We start from the raw sequence: 21772 nt of genomic DNA, 5'->3' as shown, positions 1-21772 counted from the left end.
CCCTGGGATTCTCCAGGCAAGAACACTGGAGTTGGTTGCCATTTCCTTCTGCAATGCATGAAAGTGAAAAGTGAAAGTGAAGTCGCTCAGTCGTGTCCGACTCTTAGCGACCCCATGGACTGCAGCCTACCAGGCTCCTCTGTCCGTGGGATTTTCCAGGCAAGAGTACTGGAGTGGGGTGCCATTGCCTTCTCCGGAAGTATGGCCCTACAGTTGGTGAAATCAGTGGTGGGTCTTGAGTCACCTTCAGTCTTTTCCAACCAACAATAGCTATGGCTTTTTTTTCTCCCTAGAATACATGGAGGCAAACATACCTTACTTTCCAGACCTGTTGTGCCTTACATCCATATCATAACTATCCTGTTTGCCACTCTTAATTTTGTTCCCAACATCTACTTGGGCTCTACTCCTCAATACTTATGACCATTCTATTCCCAAATATTTTCTAAAGAACTTATCCATCGTTTCCATTGAATTATGGCTTCTGGACATTCATTAGAATATGGCATCACCTGTAGCTTTGCTTTAGGAATTATTCCTTTTCCCGTAATTATCCCAAAGGAATTCTTGCCCTTGTAATACCCAGGACTTCCCCAAAAAGATAATAATTCTAAGTTGGATTGTATTAATATAAAGAACTACTGATCCAAAGCATATTCATTTGAAAAAGACAGAAATTTGAAAGGAGTTAAGTAAAAAGAGAGAAAACTTGATTCTTCATCTTTCTTTATTAATAGTTCTAACTTCTTCAGCTATCCACTGAACTTTAGAATCATTTGGGAGTACTTGTATAAAAGAACCTTATAATTGACTTGCACTAGTAGACGTCCCTTTTACTTTTCATTTTCATGCATTGGAGAAGGAAATGGCCACCCACTCCAGTGTTCCTGCCTGGAGAATCCCAGGGATGGGGGAGCCTGGTGGGCTGCCATCTATGGGGTCACACAGAGTCGAACACGACTGAAGTGACTTAGCAGCAGCAGCAGCAGCAGTAACCTTATTTGATCACTCTACTTTGGAAATGTGGCTAGGGTGGTTTAGAATTCAATCAATGAAAATCAGGCATGGGTTCATTATAGGAAAAATGTTTGTTTTTTTCTCACAGAAATGAAATGTTAATCTCTTGAGAACACTTGTTTCTTTTAATTAACTTAAATTCATATTTTCATCCAGAGCTAAGCGATACATTCTCCTTCCTTTATTTATTTCCAGCATTTCATTCTCTCACAGTCTTCCTTTTCATAAGGAGAAATTTTTAAATATACGTTATCACACCGGGGAGATTGGGAGATATGCTTAATAGCAGGTATGCTTGCACCCTTCCAGGCAGTGTGCGAATTTCTGTGAATACAAAGACAAGCAAAATCCAAACCCTGCTTCTTGAGAAGCTCACTATTTAGAGAAGCAGATATCTATAACCATTTTATATTCAGTGTGGTTATTACTGACACTGAGTTTTAAACTAAGTGTTGAAACAATTAAGACAAGTAAGTAAGGGAGTAGTTAACTTTGTTGAGGATATATTCAAAGATGTCATAGAAATTAATTTGTAAATAGTGCAAAAATACAAAAGGTGGTTTGCAATAGAACATATGTTGGTCTACAACTGCTCAAGGTTGGCCTTTGTACTTGAGGTATGAATGATCTTAGAAGAAACCATCAGTTAAATGTTGTCAGGGACAGAAAGCAAAACACGAGTAGAAGCAGAATCTCAAAGAGGCTGTTGGCAACTCCAGCTCGGGCCAAGTGTCTGAATCAAGTCAATTGATGCAGAGCTGGAACATTCCTGCAGTTGTATCTGGAAACAAAACATAAAAAGGGTGAGAACAAAACAATATGGTTACATGGCTGTCAGGACTACTGCAGGGAGATGGGTACCAACCATCCAACTGAGAAATAGCTTAGCGTTTTTCCAAAAACTTCGTGAGAGGAGCAGGATGGGACCAGATTACCTGTTTACTCAAGAAGCAAATCCTCTAAGAAGTCATCCACAGCTCGGAACATCTGCTTCAGTGCAGAGAGGATCAGAATGTCCTTTAAAGGGTCCATCTCCCTCCCTGAAGCATAATTTTCAACCACCAATATTCTAGAAAGAGGAATGCCTAGTATCTTGTTGACATTCTGTATCTGTGGAAAAAAGAATTTAATAAATGTAAGTCTTATATCTAAAATTTGACTGAATTTAAATATAATTTAAGAAAGAAACAGTAAACACAATGGCTTAATATTATTTTCTGAATATAATTATAATTCAGATTATTATTTTAAAGTAGAGTATTAACTTCAATCAACCAGCCAATTGATCCACTTCTTCATTTACCTGTGAATATGTAGTATGAACATGCACACACACACACACACACACAAAATATAAAACTATTACAATTCTATCTAGTTGCAAAAAGTATTCTTTACCTGGCTTTGAGAAATCATAGCCTTATTCATCTTTAAGAAGTTGTCTTGAAGAACTTCATTGCAATTATTCACTTTAGTAAGTAATGCTACTTGTGCTACACCTATATCAAGTAGATAAATCAGTTAATTTATATCATAAACAGTAGTGTATTAACAAGGTAATTAAATATGTGTGAAAATAGTACTCTGTAAGGTAAATTTAAGATCAGGAAAATGCAATATTCCCAAGAAATCTCAATATGGAACCTGAAGTTCTTCTAATGGGAGAAATTATTTCTTCCAACATGAGAGACTATTTCTAAATGGAACTAAAATTATACTAAGTTGCAGTCAGCTACTATACCATTCAAACAGTGTGTTTTAAATTGGTCGGGGGCGGGGGGGGAGTGGTTGCTGGATCTTGAAAACTGAAAAATAACCCCAAGAAAGAGAGACAGCAAGGAGATTTGTGTGAGAGCATTTGTGAACTTGAAGTACACTGATTTCACTGTTCTACTAAGGACCTTGCATTTTCCCTCAAACCATAGAGATAAAAGTAAATAATAACTGGTTGTAACTGAATCAAAGTTCTACTTTACTAATGGCTATTTCCCCAAGAAGGACAGAGAGATATCTCTATAGACCCCAAAGACATAAAAAGCATGAGAAGATACTACAAACAAGTCTACATGTGTAAATTTGACAACTTAGATGAAATAGACTGAAACTATACACTACAAACTACACTACAGCTCATCTAATATGAAATAGATCATTTTAATAGCTCTAAAACTATTTTTAAATTGAACTCATGGTTTTAAAAATCCCTGAAAAAGAAATCTCCAGGGCCAGATGGTTTTATTGGAGAATTCTACAAAATGTTAAAAAAAAAAAAAATTCTATACAATCCCTTCCAGAAAATGAAAGAGGAAAGAGTACTTCCTAACTCATTTTATTACACCAATATTACCTGAGAGCAAACCCTGACAAACACTGCTGTTGATGCTGCTGCTAAGTTACTTCAGTCCTGTCTGACTTTGTGTGACCCCATAGACAGCAGCCCACCAGGCTTCCCCGTCCCTGGGATTCTCCAGGCAAGAACACGGGAGTGGATTGCTATTTCCTCCTCCAATGAGTGAAAGTGAAGTCACTCAGTCATGTCCTACTCTAGCGACCCCATGGACTACAGCCTACCAGGCTCCTCTGTCCATGGGATTTTCCAGGAAAAAGTACTGGAGTGGGGTGCCATTGCCTTCACCATGACAAACACTACAGAAATTAAAAAAAAAAAAACTACAGACCAGTATCCCTCATAAATATAGATGCCACATTTCTTAATAAAATATTATCAAATAGGATTCAACAATATATAAAAGGAATTATGCACCATAAACACATGGGTTTTGTGTTATGGAGACAAAGTTGGCTCAAGTTTCAAATTCAGTCAATATGATCCATGATATAAACAGACCACAGAGGGAAACAATTCCCATGATCATATCAGTCTATAGAAAAAAACCATTTGGCAAAATTCAATACCTGTTCATGCTTTAAAAAAAAAAAACTCTCAGAGAAGTTGGAATAAAGAACTTGCTCAAGTTAATAAAGAACAGATATTAAAAACTATAATGACACTAGTTGACATTAAAGTGATGAAACATTTAATCTCTTATCCTAAGTTCAGAAACAAAACAAGGGTATTTGTTCTCATCACTATTCAACTGAAAGTACTAGCCAGGATGGTAAGATAAACAAAAATAAATAAAACACATACAAGTTAAGAAAGAAGAAATAAAATTGTCCCCATTTGAGATGACATGAAATCCTAAGAATTTAATGATGAAAAAAATCTTCCTAGAACTAATAAACAATCAACATCCCATTAAGACTTTTTTTTGTAGAAATATACAAAGTAATGCTAAAATTCCTAGAGAAATGTAAAGGAACTAGAATAGATAAAATAATTTTGACAAATAAGAATAAAGTGGAAGGAATTATTTTGCTCACTTTAAGACTTATAGTTTTTATTATTATATAACCACAGTGATGAAAACTGTGTGATGTCAGTAGAGGAATGAACATATTGATCAAGGAAACAGAACAGAGACGCAGAAATAGATGCACAGAAGTAAGGACAATGGATTTTTGATAATGGTACAAAAGCAATACAATTGAGAAATGACAGTTTTTTCAACAAATGGTCCTGGAACAACTGAATATCCATAGGCAAAAATAAAATAAACCTCGACCTACACTTCACATCCTACACAAAAAGTGACTCAAAATTAATCACATATTTAAATGTAAAATGTAAGACTATAAAACTTTTAGAAGAAAACAGAAAAAAAATCCAAGACTTAAAGCTTGGTGAAGGATTTTAGACACAAAATGAAAACCATGATCCTTAAAAGAAAAAATTGACAAATAAGAGTTCACCAAAATTTTTAACATTTTGTTTGTGAAAGGCTCTGCTAAGATATTGAAAAGACAGCTGAGTACTGGGAGAAGCTATCTGCAAACCATATATCTGACAATTGAATCATATCTAGGATTTATGGATCTTTTAAAACTCAACAGTAAAAAAAACAAACTGTCCAAATAGAGAGCAGGTCAAAGACATGAAGAGATCTTTTACTGAAAAAGACATATACAAGCAAATAAGTACATTAAAAGATGGTCAGTGTAATTCATCATTAAAGTGAAGTCCCTCAGTTGTGTCTGGCTCTTTGCAACCCCATGGACTGTAGCCTGCCAGGCTCCTCCATTCATGGGATTTTCCAGGCAAGAATACTGAAATGGGTTGCTATGTCCTTCTCCAGGGGATCTTCCTAACCCGGGGATTGAACCCAGGTCTCCTGCACTGCAGGCAGACTCTTTACCAGTTGAGCCACCATTAGGGCAATGCGAACTATCACTATATACCTACTAGAAAAGTTAATTTTTTTTAAAAAAAGCAATAATCGCAAATACTAGCAATGAAAGAGATGGGAATACCAGACCACCTGATCTGCCTCTCGAGAAACCTATATGCAGGTCAGGAAGCAACAGTTAGAACTGGACATGGAACCACAGACTGGTTCCACATAGGAAAAGGAGTACATCAAGGCTGTATACTGTCACCCTGCTTATTTAACTTACATGCAGAGTACATCATGAGAAACGCTGGACTGGAAGAAACACAAGCTGGAATCAAGATTGCCAGGAGAAATTTCAATAACCTCAGATATGCAGATGACACCACCCTTATGGCAGAAAGTGAAAAGGAGCTAAAAAGCCTGTTGATGAAAGTAAAAGATGAGAGCGAAAAAGTTGGCTTAAAGTTCAACATTCAGAAAATGAAGATCACGATATCTGGTCCCATCACTTCATGGGAAATAGATGGGGAAACAGTGTCAGACTTTATTTTGGGGGGCTCCAAAATCACTGCAGGTGGTGACTGCAGCCATGAAATTAAAAGATGCTGACTCCTTGGAAGAAAAGTTATGACCAACCTAGATAGTATATTCAAAAGCAGAGACATTACTTTGCCGAGTAAGGTCCATCTAGTCAAGGCTATGGTTTTTCCTGTGGTCATGTATGGATGTGAGAGTTGGACTGTGAAGAAGGCTGAGTGCCAAAGAATTGATGCTTTTGAACTGTGGTGTTGGAGAAGACTCTTGAGAGTTCCTTGGACTGCAAGGAGATCCAACCAGTCCATTCTGAAGGAGATCAACCCTGGGATTTCTTTGGAGGGAATGATGCTAAAGCTGAAACTCCAGTACTTTGGCCACCTCATGAGAAGAACTGACTCATTGGAAAAGACTCTGATGCTGGGAGGGATTGGGGGCAGGAGGAGAAGGGGACGACAGAGGATGAGATGGCTGGATGGCATCACTGACTCGATGGACGTGAGTCTGAGTGAACCCCAGGAGATGGTGATGGACAGGGAGGCCTGGCGTGCTGCAATTCATGGGGTCACAAAGAGTCGGACACGACTGAGCAACTGAACTGAACTGAACTGGGCAAGAATCCAGAGAATCTGGATCCCTCATATATTGTAAAAATAGAAACTGTGCAGTAATTCTTAAAAGTGGTTTGGCACTTTCTTTTAAAAATTAAACACTGAGTCAGCATAGGACCCAGCAATCACACTTTTGGGGAATGATCCCAGGAGAAAGAAAACTTACATCCACACAAAAACCTGCACACTAATATTCAAAGGAGCTTTATGTGCAATAGCCAAAAAAACAGAAGTAATCAAAAAGTCCTTTGATAAAGAACGGTTAAAACAACTATGGAATATCTATACCATGAATTAGTACTCAACAATAAACAGAAATGAACAACGGATGTACATAACAACTTTTATGTAATTCAAAGGATATTAGACTGAGTTGAAGAAAGCCAGCCTCAAATCAGACATACTGTTGGGATTCCATTTGTATAACATTCTCAAAACTTATGGAGATGAAGGAGAGATTAATTGCTGCCAAAATTAAGGATGGTGAGGGTTGGGGGGTACTATGACAAAGACTTTCATGGCGATGGACTAGTTCTGTATGTAGTGGTAGTTACTGGAATCTACCCATGTAACAAAATAACAGAGCTATAACACGCATTATGAGTGCTGTATCTCCTGGTGTTAATCTTTCTGGTCTAGTCACTTAATATGGGGAGGTAACTCCTCTATCTAGCCATAGGAAAATCACACATGATGAAAAAATTATACCCATTCTAATCTTTAAGTATTTCAGTAAAGCCTTTGAATGATCTCTATCTGCTATTGCCACCAACCAAACCAGGACTCTGGAAATTGGAAGAAGGGGACATGGGACCTTACTGCAATCTTTTTGCAATTTTCTGTGAAAATTCAAAGTAAAAATGTTTACTTTATTTCAAAGTAAAAATGTTTTGAAACTCACCACAGTTTATTACTTCTTTTTGAATTTGTTTGAGCTTCGCCATCATTTTAGGGGAGAGATTGTCCACAGAGTTGATATCAAAGACATAAGCCACACAGTGAATCCTGTCTTTCAGTGATGGAGAGGTGATGAAAGTAGGATGCTTGGGTGTAATTGGTTTTTGGGGACTAAACTGTTATAGAAATATAAGGCAACATTTAAGAGAATTCTTTCATTCATTTAAAAGAATTCTGCTGAATTCTTTCAGATACAATTCATGTTTCAAGCATGATCACCACTAACTTCCAACACAAAACTTCCCTTCTCCCAGACACTACTGCCCCAGATTAGTTCATAACATTCTTTCATACTTCCTCTCCTCTGTTAGCATGGCATCATTATATTAAAAAAAATACAACCCACTTCATTGCTTCGGCAAAATATACATATATATGATTACAACTTAATTATCCATAATGGAAATATTTCAGAAAAGTACAAACAATGTTATTTTTAAAAGCTAATTTCAAATCTCAGTCTCTTCAAATCCCAAAGCACAATTGAGGAAAAGGGAATCACTGCTTAGAAATTGAGGCTAATTTTATTGCACCCAATACCTAAAAGAAAGGTGATAATAATGGTTAACTTTCTGAGAACTTAGAGTTTATCTTCTCATTTAATCTTCTTAGCCACCTATGAGATCACCATTATTATTATCTACATTTCACATATAAAAAAAAAAAAACTCACTGAGACAAGCATGTAACTTACATATGGGTATACACCTAATTGGTACAACTAAGAGTAGTTGTTTCAATATTTTGTCTAAGTGATTATAAAAGTGCAAAAGATTATATTACTCTTTTCCTAGTATTTAGAATCATAGCAAAGAGTAATATAAACACAGTTCCTCCTGACCTTTTCCTGGAACCTATATGAGTAAAATCTTGCCTTTTGTTTATATTTCTTAATGCTGTAGAAAATAAGAGAAGTTGTCTGCTTTCTTTACATAAATATTTTTTCATTTAAAATACAGTAGTATTGGTTGGTGTTGAAACCACTTTATAAAAATTGGAAATGCATGTGATAAAATATCAACAAAAAGCATTGCTGAAAATGATTTGAAATGTTCTAGACTTTGAAGGATTCTTACCTTATATCTGTCTGGCACACAGCCTTTTAAGATGTGGGGTATGTCATCCACACATAACCCTACTCCCTCTTCCTCATCCAGCCCCATGGAGTCACACAACATAAATGGCAGAGACTGGCCATCTTTTCCATCTTTAATAGAATATATCCTATACTGTAAAACAAAACACAGCAATATAAAAGTTCACTCTTCAACTAACCTTCAAGATGTAATAATAAGAAGAAAAACTCATTAATATTTATACTGTGGTCCTCAAACATTTTGGTCTCAAGATCAAGTAAGTTTCTTAAAAATTATTGAGGCGTCCAAAGATATTTTATTCATGTGGGTCTTATCTATTTACGTGCAACATACTAGAAATTAAAACAAAAACTTTTAATATTTCTTAAATTATTTAAAAACACAATATGAACCTGTTATATATTAATCTAACAATTTTAGGAAAAAACTATTTTCAAAAAATTATAGAAAAGAGTGGGATTGATTTACTTTTTGCAATTCTCTTTAATGTCTGAATCAATAGAAAACAGCAAGATTCTCATAGTTGCCTCTGCATTCAATCTGCTGTGATATATTGTTTTGATTGAAGTATATGAAAAAAATCTGACCTCACACATACAGGGAGTAGGCAAAGAGGGAGTATTTAATTTAACAGCTTTCAGAGAATTATGGACATTGCTCATTAATAATACATCAAAGCTGAACAAGTGATAATTTCTCAAAGGTTACCTGCAATGTGAAATCTGTGATACTTTTAACTATGACATTAAGTTCATTGATTTATTTTACACTTTGAATATATTTTTTATCCATCCATGATTTTGTAACGTGATGCATTGGTCATTTGAAGGTATTGGTTCACCGGCTTATCTGGATCTTCCAAATATTGGTATATTTCATTGTACAATATTAAAATATCATATTTGTTAATACCATCATTAATCTCATTAGATAAGTCTTTAAGTTATTAAGTTTTCAAGCTCAAAGTAGTGGATACAAATCTTCCTCATGCTGTTTTTCTTAAAAGCTCAAATGTTATCTTTGACAGCAAACACTGTGGGTTGTTATCCTTGAAGTGATACCCTCATTTCATGCATTTTTCCCCAAAATGTCTACCAAATATCCAAGTATAAATAAGCAAGTCTTTCAGTTGCCTTTTCAGTCAAATATGATATTCCATGAGAGAAGTTCAGCTTACAACCACCATATTTTGACATGCATTAGGAGCACTTTGCATGCAGAATCTGCCTGCAGTGCAGGAGACCTGGGTTCAATCCCTGGGTTGGGAAGATCCACTGGAGAAGGAAAAAACTACCTATTCCAGTATTCTGGCCTGGAGAATTCCATGGACAGTCCATGGGGTCACAAAGAGTCAGAAACAACTGAGGAAATTTCACTTTTCACTTTACAAAGCTTCTTTTCTAGACACACTCCATCAGATCCCAAGACTATTTTTCAGGATGCTGCTGCTAAGTCGCTTCAGTCGTGTCCGACTCTGTGCGACCCTGTGCGACCCCGTGGACTGCAGCCTACCAGGCTCCTCCGTCCATGGGATTTTCCAGGCAAGAGTAAAAATTTCATTTATTGGTCAAATACACTTTCAACATAGACTCAACTATAGAAGATTTGGGAAGAATCACAAAGAAAAGGGCTTCTCAGAGACCCCAGATGATACTCAGTTCTTTCAGTCCAAACCAGGAAGTAGAGAATTCCTCTGTAACCTATTGTCGTTTGAGAAGGAGTCAAAGCACCCATTGCTTCATAAAAATGCCTAGAGTAATTCCACTGGATATTTTGATCTAAGTGAATGGGGTTTATTGGTAACTCAACATGAAAGAAATTAACTCTAATTAGAGTTAGATAATATTCAATACACTAAAATTTCAAGATCAATAGGCACATTCATAATCCCAATAACCATTAGCCTGTTTCCTTTACAGCTTCAATTCTTCAGAAAGAAAGGTCTCTAAGCAATAAAGTATTCCGTTTCCTTCACTAATATGCTGTCCTGTTTTCCTTTAATGTATATAGTATTTGCATTCTATTTGGAGTTCAGGATCTAATACACCTTCCCTTAAAGCAGCAAGTTGCTGGAGTTTTCAACATAAAAAGAAGGCATAGAAATTCTGTCCTGATGAGTACCACTATTGTAGCATGTCTCACACTGAATAGTACTTACTTGATTATTATCTACATTGGTCTCTGAGCTCCCTGAGTAAAGGGTGTAGTTTTATTTGCATAGTCTCTGTTGCCACACAATATTTAGCAAACATAAATATTTCAATCAATGCTTAATGTACTGAATTGCTGTTGCAGTATCTTGCTTCTGAGGCTAGGCCCATATATCATAATAAAGCCACTGAGTGGATAGAGAATAGCCAACATCCAGAAATAAGATGTGATTCTTAAAAGTCTTAGAAATGCTTTCAGTTATTAAATATGACCTAAAATTAAATCAGCTATGACTGTCTTATGCTAAATTTTGCATTGACAACATACAACATATTCTCAATCAGAAGATAACAATATTGAACTTTAGCAATCATAGAAAAACGCAGCTTGATTTTGACATTTTCTATTAATTTCCTTTATTCTTTTTGTTTGATTACATAATATTGACAAGCATAGAATGGAAGCTTCTAGATAAATATTGCACTATAAATCGAAGGTCTTTAGCATAACAGCTTTAAATATGGTATTAGTACTTATTTCCTTAAATACATTTATTTACAAATAAGATAGTCTTTATAGGAGCATTGGTAGACTGATTTACCCCATGAAAGTTTTGCTTCTCATGATCATTTTCTATTAAATGATCTCATATAATGCAAAAGTGTTACGATACACAATTTCCATTATTTTATTAGAAAAAAAGAGAAAATAATTTCAATCCAGGCAAAACCATGTGGGACATGAGTAAATATATATATATATATATATATATATATGTATATGTATATGTATATATATATATCAAATAAAATGGAAAAAGATATCTACAAAGTTTTTAAACATTTATTATTTTTTGCAAATACCAAAAAGCACTCTTCTTAAAACTGCTTATGCCCATAAAAATGGAAAGCTTCTCTATCTAATATAACTCATGGGGGCCATTCTAATTCAATTTTTATTCCTGTTTTACATTTGATTTAGCATTTAATTGTTCATAGATTAGAAGGTTAAGCTATTGAGAGAAAATGCCAAAGAAATTAACAGACCTCATAATTGTAACCTATAAAACAAAATCCTCAGGAAATCCTGAAATAACTTACCTGTTCAGTAATGCTGGTGACATCAGATCCCACTATGGCTTGGCGAGTCAAATGGCCTTGGAAAATGGACTTCACTGAGTTGAAAAAACTGGACTTTCCAGACCCAACCGGACCCAGCAAGAGAATACGGATTTCTGAAACCAAGTCTGCATAGGGACTGTAGGCTCTGACATCTGCTAGGAGACTATTTCTGTGCCTGGAAAACTGTAGTAGTTAAATGCAATAGCCAAACTTCCATAAGGAACAATATAATTCTGCTGAGCTTTTCTTCCTGCTAAAAAGCATGTTTTAATGCTTATTTATTATTTTGATATTAGCATCTTCTTTCATATAACTTGAAAGGGTCTAAGGTTATACATTTTGTGCTTGAAGAAAATGTACTTATCTATATCTGACTAAGTTAAACTAACCAGCAACCAAATAATTTCTAAACTATTAACCTTAGATCCCATAAGTATAATAAGAAATAACAACAACACTGAAAATGAATTTTCAGTAACAATGTTACATTAAGGGGAAACAAAAATAAAATATATGCAATGCAGGTTTTTATCTATAAAGTGGGAAGAGGGTACTTTGTTTTTAAAATTTTCTGAGGTTCTCTGAAAACTTGATTCTCAAAACAAAGATCCAGAGGAATTATCTAAAATAGTCGTCTCAACTCTGGAAAACTTTGAATCTAACAGAACCAAAGCGAAACATGAAGTCAAACTGCCATCAGGTGGATCTTAAAAAGTTTCAGCTGGTAGTGGTTTTGTTTTTGTTGCTGTTCTAAATTGTCTTCAACACGCTATGTCAGGAGCACTGTAACTGACTTTTATCACTCCAAGTAACACGATTTTTAATCTCACTGTCAGTGCCATTCACACAGTTGCTCTAAATGAAATGAGTAGTAGATAGTTCAAGAAACTAACTTACTGTGTGGCTCTTGTTATCCTGTTTATGTAGCCTGCCTCATCCTTAATTCCTAAAGGAAATAAACATGGAATAACAATTTTTAAGCTTGTCTGATTAAATGTGACCAAGTCTAACTTCTATAAATAGAGCAGTGAGTCTTTTTGCATAATCCAGCTGAGCTGTTTGGTTAGGAATTAGGGTTGGCAGCATAATGAGATTAAGAGGAGCTAAAAGTATCTTCTTTGTATAGACCACTCTGCAAACTCATATAATTATGCCTAGGAGTCCCAGGGCTAACTCAAAAGGTGTCACGTATCAAAACAATGAGACTTCTCTCTTCTCCATTTCTTCATTCATACTTCTCAACTAACTTTGGTCAAAGCTGGCTATATTTTCTGGGTGATAATCCCATAAACTTTATGCCTTCCATGTTTCATTTTGGAGGTTATTAAAAAATGAGTGGTATGAAATTCACTTGTCTGTCTTCTTTTTTCTTGTTCTTGTAGATTAATTATGAGTTACCAAACACAAAGAATAGAATCAGAATATAGTAGTGTACAAATTAACATACCTTCAACTCGAAAAACTTCACATTCTAAACTTGAGAACATTGGGTTACATTTTACTCTTAACTCTTGCTCTAAAACTCTAGCTATACAAATGCATTTTGTGCTGAAATTTAGAACTAAATATTGTTTGTCATAACTAGAGATATTGAATTCCGAGGTATTATAAGAAATTGTCACTGTTGAATTTAAAACTACAGTTTTCATTTCCATTGTTTCATTCTTTTGAAGTGAAAAAAAGAAGGACTCATTTGGCTCTATAAAACTTTTGGACTTTTCAGAACTATGCCCAAGCATAAAGATACCAAAAATATTGTTGGAATGATAAATCACTGTTACAATGGGTCCTTGACAACGGCACCTATTCTGCATTTCTACAGTGTTTTCTCCATGGACACTAGACTTATAAAGAAGTCTCAGAGAAACATTTCCAAGCAGCTTTTGAAAACTTCTTTCCCCATTCCATGTCAATGTGGTTGTCACTGCCATTGTTCTGTATCTAATAGGAAAAAAAAATTTAATAGTTTCAGAGAGTAGTACAGTATTATGATTTCTGCTATACTAGTTTCAGTGAGTTCTTTATTCACTGACCCAATTAAAGCATGTTATTTGGATTTGGAGTGTAAAGAAATATATACACACACATACGTATATACAGGTCAGGAAGCAACAGTTAGAACTGGATATAGAACAACAGACTGGTTCCAAATAGGAAAAGGAGTATGTCAAGGCTGTATATTGTCACCCTGCTTATTTAACTTATATACAGACTCCATCATGAGAAACTCTAGGCTGGAAGAAGCACAAGCTGGAATCAAGATTGCTGGGAGAAGTATCAATAACCTCAGATATGCAGATGACACCTCCGTTATGGCAGAAAGTGAAGAGGAGCTAAAGAGCCTGTTGATGCAAGCGAAAGAGGAGACTGAAAAAGTTGGCTTAAAGCTCAACATTCAGAAAACGAAGATCATGGCATCCAGTCCCATCATTTCATGTGAAATAGATAGGGAAACAGTGGAAACAGTGTCAGACTTTATATTGGGGGGCTTCAAAATCACTGCAGATGGTGACTGCAGCCATGAAATTAAAAGATGCTTACTCCTTGGAAGGACAGTTATGACCAACCTAGACAGCATATTGAAAAGCAGAGACATTACTTTGCCAACAAAGGTCTGTCTAGTTAAGGCTACAATTTTTCCAGTAGTCATGTATGGATGTGAGAGTTGGACTGTGAAGAAGGCTGAGCGCCTAAGAATTGATGCTTTTAAACTGTGGTGTTGAAGAAGACTCTTGAGAGTCCCTTGGACTGCAAGGAGATCCAACCAGTTCATTCTAATTGAGATCAGTCCTGGGTGTTCTTTGGAAGGACTGATGCTAAAGCTGAAACTCCAGTACTTTGGCCACCTCATGTGAAGAGTTGACTCATTGGAAAAGATTCTGATGCTGGGAGGGATTGGAGACAGTAGGAGAAAGGGACGACAGAGGATGAGATGGCTGGATGGCATCACTGACTCGATGGACAAGAGTTTGGGTGAACTCCGGGAGTTGGTGATGGACAGGGAGGCCTGGTGTGTGGCAGTTCATGGGGTCACAAAGAGTTGGACACGACTGAGCCACTGAACTGAACTGAATGTATATACATATACATTTATATTATATATTTTAATATATATAGCATTAATGGGTAGATATGAAAAATATATATAATTTAGAGATTTAAATATCATTAATTTTTTAAGTCAATAGGAAAAACAAACTAGAGACTGGATTTAAAAAGTAGAGAAAATTAATGAATTAGAACAGAGATCATCGTACTTTTTCTTAGTAACACACAGTAGAAATTTTAGGATTTGGGGGTCACATTGTTTCTACCACAGCTACTCAACTTAGCCAGCATAAGGAAAAAGCAGTCATAAACAAAGCTCATAACAGTGTCCAAATAGAAACTTTTTTACAAAAATAGATGGCTGGAATGAGGGCATATTTTACCAATCCATGAATCTGATGATAGAAATGAGAAATTAATTCAAAAAACAGTGCACAAAGAAAGAAATTGAAACATGAGAGGATTTAATAGGTAGGAAAGGCCATGATGACTAGAACATTAGCCATCCTGCCAATACTTTCAATAAGAAAAATTAAAAACAAGGATAACTGTGATATAAATATATTTGAAAGCATTGGAGAGAAAACAAAGCAGTAAAGAATTGTATTATTGGCTAAGATTTGGAAAAGAAATGACTGCAGAGAGGTAAGCTTGGCATTGGGGCATCTGTCAAATTCAGAAGCTGCTAAGAAATTCTCCAAAGCAGGCTTACACAGTACGCGAACTATGAACTTCCAGATAGTCAAGCTGGATTTAGAAAAGGCAGAGGAACCAGAGATCAAATTGCCAACATCTGCTGGATCATCAAAAAAGCAAGAAAGCTCCAGAAAACATCTGCTGCTCCTTTATTGACTATGCCAAAGCCTTTGACTGTGTGGATCACAACAAACTGGAAAATTCTGAAAGAGATGGGAATACCAGACCATCTTACCTGCCTTATGTAAGAAAGCAAAGAAGAACCAAAGAGCCTCTTGAACAAAGTGAAAGAGGAGAGTGAAAAAGTTGGCTTAAAATTCTCCATTCAGAAAACAAAGATCATGGCATCTGGTCCCATCACTTCATGGCAAATAGATGGGGAAACAAGGGAAACAGTGAGAGACTTTATTTTTTTGAGCTCCAAAATCACTGTAGATGGTGACTGCAGTCATGAAATTAAAAGATGCTTGCTCCTTGAAAGAAAAGCTATGACCACCCTAGATAGCATATTAAAAAGCAGAGCTATTACTTTGCAACAAATGTCTGTCTAGTCAAAGTTATGGTTTTTCCAGTAGTCTTGTATGGATGTGAGAGTTGGGCTATAAAGAAAGCTGAGCATCGAAGAATTGATGTGTGGTGTTGGAGAAGACTCTTGAGAGTCCCTTGCACTGCAAGGAGTTCAAACCAGTCAATCCTAAAATAAATCAATTCTGAATATTCATTCATTAGAAGGACTGATGCTGAAGCTGAAGCTCCGGTACTTTGGCTACCTGATGAGAAGACCTGACTCATTGGAAAAGATCCTGATGCTGGGAAAGACTGAAGGCAGGAGGAGAAAAGAATGACAGAGGATGAGATAGTTGGACAGCATCACCAACTTGATGTACATGAGTTTGAGCAAGCTCCAGGAGTTGGTGATGGACATGGACTGCAGCCTGGCATGCTGCAGTCCCTAGGGTCACAAAGAGTCGGACACAACTGGGAGACTGAATTGAACTGAACGGGGAAGAACCACCAGTGGACTGAAACAGACTTAATTCCATCTCTGGTCTTCTCAATCTAATCTATAATAGGATTAAGACAAATGAGAATTGCCAATGTCTCTAGCTATATAGGACAGATGAAAATAAATTTTGTCTGAGTGAAGAGAAAATTTTCTTAACTTTACATTAGGTCTACATTTTTTTGATATTCGATGTCTCACACTCACCATAAACACCAGATAGCAGACAAAACAACATGATAGAAAACCAAGAGAAAAAAAAACAGAAAATAGAAACAAATCCATACTGATAATTGAGTTACCCACAGTGATTTTTAAACAGCTAAGCTTTGTGTGGGCTTCCCTGGTGGCTCATCCATAAAGAATCCGACTGCAATGCAAGAGCTGCAGGAGAGGTGGGTTCAATCCCAGGGCCAGGAAGATCCCCTGGAGGAGGGCGTGGCAGTCCACCCCAGTCTTCTTGCTGGAGAATCCCATGGACAGAGGAGCCTGGCAGGTTATAGTCCATAGGGTCAAAATCAGTCAGACATGCCTGAAGCAACTTAGCATGCAAGCTTGGTGTATTCAAATAAGTAAAAGATAAGATTAAATGGCTGACAGAAAATGGAGTGGGTGGGAGTTGAAGGGAATTCTAGACTTTAAAAATAAATATCTGAAATTGAAAAATTGAAAAATAAATTTAACTGAAGGTTAAACACACTTGAAAGAAAGAATTAGTTGGAAGAAGCTATATCAAATGAAAAATTGAAACAAAGAGAAGGAAAAAGAACAAAGGACCAAAGAGAGTAGAGAGTATAGTAAAATGAGTGGATATCTATGCAACTAAAGTCTAAGAATGAGAGAAAGAAAGAATATAGCAGATATCAAAGTAGTCATACAAAGCTCAAAAAGCAAGCAAGTCTCAAAACATTTCAAACATAAAATAGATTCCCTAATACATTAGAAAATAAAGTCTGCCCACAATGCAGGAGCCCCGGGTTCAATCCCTGGGTTGGGAGGATCCCCTGGAGAAGGAAATAGCAACCCACTCCAGTATTCTTGCCGGAAAATCCCATGGATTGAGGAGCCTGGCAGGCTACACACTCCATGGGGTCACAAAGAGTCAGACATGACTGAGTGACTTCACTCAGTACTAGGAAGTCCATTGATCAAATAAGAAAACTTAATAAGATCTGGAAAATTGAATAAATTATCATTATTGTCAAAACTTGTGAAATGAAGCTAAAACATGCTGTAAAATGTGTTTAACTAAATATATGTATTAGAAAAGAAGAAAGGCTGAAAATGAATAATATAAAATTCAGCTTCACAAGTCAGGAGGAAATTGCCAATTACACACACACAAAAGAAATTAAATAGTAAAAGTAAAAGCCAAACTTAATAAAACAAAAATAAATATACAAAGAGAAGATTAACAGAACCAATGTTAGTTTTCAAAAAGTATAAATAATAAAGTCAGTAAAACAGTGCTGATATTGATAAACAAAAAAATGGTTGGGGGGAGGGACAATGTACCAAAATCAAGAACATAGACAAGAATATCAGTACATATGCTACAAACAATAAAAACATTTTTTAAGCTGAAAAAAGTTTTTTTAATAAATTCTGAGAAAAACTTACCAAAACTGACTTAAAAATAAATATATAAAAAAAGAATAGTCCCATAGCTATTCTAAAAAACAAAACTCACCATTAAAGACGTCCCACAAATAAATTGCAAAGATAAGTGGGTCCAATAACTAAACCAAACTTTGAGTGATAAACATTAGAATCTTAAAAAAAACACTCCAGGAGAATAGAGACCAATACATTACAATGGCATTGCAAGCAGGAACTCTGCAAGCTAGTCTCACTCCTAAATACAGGTGTAATATTATAAGCCAATCATCAAGCAATTAAAAATAAATAAATATTTTTTAAATCTTCGGCAAAATATTAACAAGCCTAAAGAAAAAAAAAAAGTGGATTTTTTAAATTTATTCACAAAAGCAGCAAATAATGTACCTGGGAGAAAATTTTTTTTAAGATATAAACAACTTCTGTAGAGATAATTATGAGAAGAATGTTATAAAGGACATGAAAAATGACCCAAATAAATGAAGACCTTTCCAATTTTTTAGATGACAAAAGCCTTCTTAAAAATTATGTCAATTCCTCCAAAATATATCTTTCGGTTCAGCGCAAGGGTGATCAAAAGCCCAAGAACATTCTTTCGATTGAATGTAAGAAGATAATCTGAAAGTTCCTGTGATATCTCAAGGAGCAAAGAATAGCCAAGAGAGTTTTAAAGATGAACAAGTCAAGAATTATATAAAATTATGATAATTAGGAAAATGTGACCGTGGTATTAAGATAGTCAAGAGCCCTGAGACTGACCCACTTTCATAGCTGAGGTGCCCTGGAAAACAAAGCTGAATGCCAAGTTTACATGTGTAGACTTTACTGCTGGGTACAATTTCAAAGAAATAAACATGAGATAAAGAAGAAAGTGAAATTAAGAACAACTTAAACCAAATACAAACTTAACACAACCGATTACTCAGCTTGGAGGGGGGGTAATAGCTCTATAGGAAAAAAAATTTTTAATTATATCATCCTCATAATCTCATAACATTCTCGAAAGTAAATTCCAGTTGATATAAAGCATTAAATGTGAAAAATATTTAGAAGGAAGTACGAGATATTGTCATTACAACCTTTGCATTGGGAAGGATTTCTAAAATAAGATACCAATAGTACAAACTATAAAGGAAAGAAAAATAAATTTAACTATATTAAAACTTAAAATATTTTACAATAAAAGGTACAACAAATGCAACCTTAAAACATCATATATCTTACAAATACTATCCCACCTATGAACAACAAAGAAACCACAAACAACCTAATAGAAAAGTAGTCAAAGTATGTGAACAAGAAATTCACAAGTGGAAATAACTTAAATGGACTATAAACATATGAAAAAAAAATGTTCAAGAATTCTAGTGACAAGAAACTGTAAATTAAACAACAACGAGATATCATTTCACATCAAACAAAAGTTCAGTGAAACAGATGACCAGGATATAGAAATTCAAGAATATTTACATTGTCCTGATGGACATGCATCATTTTGGAAGCAATGTGCATAGCATCATTGTTTATGGTGATGTTAGAAGATTGGATGTACAAATTTTTGCATATTCATAAAAGGAAATACTAAAGAGCATTGAAGTAACTGAATTAGACCTATTTGTCTCAACGCGGATAAATCTCAAAGAATTCATATTGACTGGAAAGAAACAAGTGGAGAATGAGAATCTTAGTATGATACCATAAATAAACTGTTAATTTACAAAGCAATACTGGAGGTCATTTAAATATACTCATATATACAGTAAAAGAGCATAAAAACAAGCATGACAATAATTTATGACAAAGTCTGGGTATTTCTCTCTAGGAAGTAAGGGAAGTGAAGAAAATATAAGAGAGATTCATCAATAATTTCAGTGAGATCTGTAATGCCTTGAAGTTTTCAAGAAAAAAAAAAACTATTCTTATTAATAAAGCAAATCATTTAAAAAACCAGAACTGTATAAGATTACAGTAAAGTTTATGTATTCTCTGTATTCCCTGTATTTGAAATATTCATTAAAAAGCAAAACCAACAAAAGCAAAAAGCATGATCTTAGTAGCGATTTCACTTGAAACTCTTCTTCAAAGAAAGAAAAACAAGCAAATTTCTTTGCCCACAGCTAGGAAACATTGGATGGCAACAAGTCACTTACCAGCTTTTCAGAATGGGACAAGGCTTAATGGAGTGTTAACTGCTCCGTCACACTTATGGGCTAGCCAGAGTTTGGAGACTGAAGGTTCTGTTGAGATCCCTGGCTTCCTGTTTCTGAGAAAGGAAAGTGAAACTCAAGCAGCAAATGAGCAGGAAACAGCAAGCCAACTGCTGTTAAGTTTCTCTTTCCCTAAAGGAAAAAGAGACAGAGAACAAGAAAAAAGAGAGATCTGCTCAGCACAAGAAAAAGGTGCAAAGATGTTTGGTCCCCTCAGTAGCCCACATCTAAGCATGCATGAAATGCAATTATTAATAAGAAATTACAATAAAACTAATAGTTTAAATTTTTTTGTTCATTTAACTTATCTATTTAACTGATCTATGGGACTACATACATTTTCCTAGTTTCTTCAATCTTATACAGTAAACTTTACTAGCATCCATATTTCTCAAAGTATGAAAATGAAACTTAATGACATTCAGAGACTTCGCCCAAAGTAATTGAACTCTTAGAGTGGTGCAGTCAGCCGGTATTCAAAACCCAGACTCTCTGCACTGGAACAAACAGATTATGATTTGGCTTTTCCTGAATGAATATGTAAGGCAGTGAGCAGCCTCTTTTCCCATTTACAAGTTCATTCATTCAACATGGACTTAGACCCTGCAAAGCAAAATGCAGAGTAAGATAAAACCTCCACCCTCAGAGACCATGCCTTGTACTCAGGGAGGCAGGCACGTAAACCGAGTTTTGTCAGTGTGCCAAGGGCTACAGGAGGTGTCAGGCAAGTGTATGTTCCTCGGTTTTTGTCTTGTCCCAACAAAGATTTGGAGTGATGGACATTAAAGCCCCCTCAGCATGTCACAGCTACTGGGGCTTAGCAGATAGTGCCTTTGGGACATGCTGAGGAGTAGCCTCTCCAGAGTCCTTCAGTTGTGCCCACTGCCACCCGCCTGTTCTCAGGAGGCTCAAGGAAACAAGAAACGAGAGATTGTAGAAGAATTAAGATTTTGTTAGGCATGTCCCTCCAGCCATAGGAGCAAGGACCTCCTACCTTAACCGGAGGTCTTCTGGAATCTGAGACTGAGCCGCGTGAGCTTTCTGCTGAGTTCGTTTTTCACTGTCCTTGTTTCCAGCACGATGGGCCTTCCCCTGCACTGGGTTTCTTCACGTTCTGCTTCTGCTTCTACCGCGGGAGCTTCGCTGAGTTGGGCTCCTGCTGTGCTTGGCCTCTGCGTGTAGGTTGTTTCGGCCAGGTTAGACCCAAGTCACAGCACCATAGATGTCACGCTAGTGCATGCTCCTCGGTTCTTTGTCTCTTCACAACAAAGATTTGGAGTGACGGGCATTAAAGCCCCCTTAGTGTGTCATAGCTCTCGGGTCTTGGACAGACCGTGTTATAGCTCTCAGGTCTCGAATGGACTGTGTTATAGCTCTTAGACAAATCAGTGTTACAGCTCAGTGTTACAGCTCTGTTTTATTTAGAAGATAGCAGGAAAATCCATCTTCGAGGCATGAGGGCACATCGGTCCAGAGACGCG

The 21772-nt window shown here is 36.0% G+C and overlaps 1 protein-coding gene across 1 annotated transcript; it reads right to left on the bottom strand.

The window, feature by feature from the left end:
• Positions 1-1123: 1123 nt before the first annotated feature.
• IFI44L (interferon induced protein 44 like) lies at positions 1124-21413 on the bottom strand. The gene is made up of 10 exons (XM_069566599.1): positions 21286-21413; positions 20235-20423; positions 13168-13661; positions 12618-12666; positions 11700-11895; positions 8428-8580; positions 7296-7467; positions 2416-2516; positions 1953-2127; positions 1124-1798 (listed from the first exon to the last, which is right to left on the bottom strand). Exons 3-9 carry the CDS (start codon positions 13649-13651, stop codon positions 1957-1959), a joined length of 1326 nt encoding a protein of 441 aa, XP_069422700.1. The 5' UTR covers positions 13652-13661; positions 20235-20423; positions 21286-21413; the 3' UTR covers positions 1124-1798; positions 1953-1956.
• Between the last annotated feature and the right edge of the window lie 359 nt (positions 21414-21772).

The sequence above is a fragment of the Ovis canadensis genome, chromosome 1 (assembly GCF_042477335.2).
Source record: "Ovis canadensis isolate MfBH-ARS-UI-01 breed Bighorn chromosome 1, ARS-UI_OviCan_v2, whole genome shotgun sequence".
NCBI lineage: Eukaryota > Metazoa > Chordata > Mammalia > Artiodactyla > Bovidae > Ovis > Ovis canadensis.
This window is presented reverse-complemented; position numbering and strand designations above follow the sequence as displayed.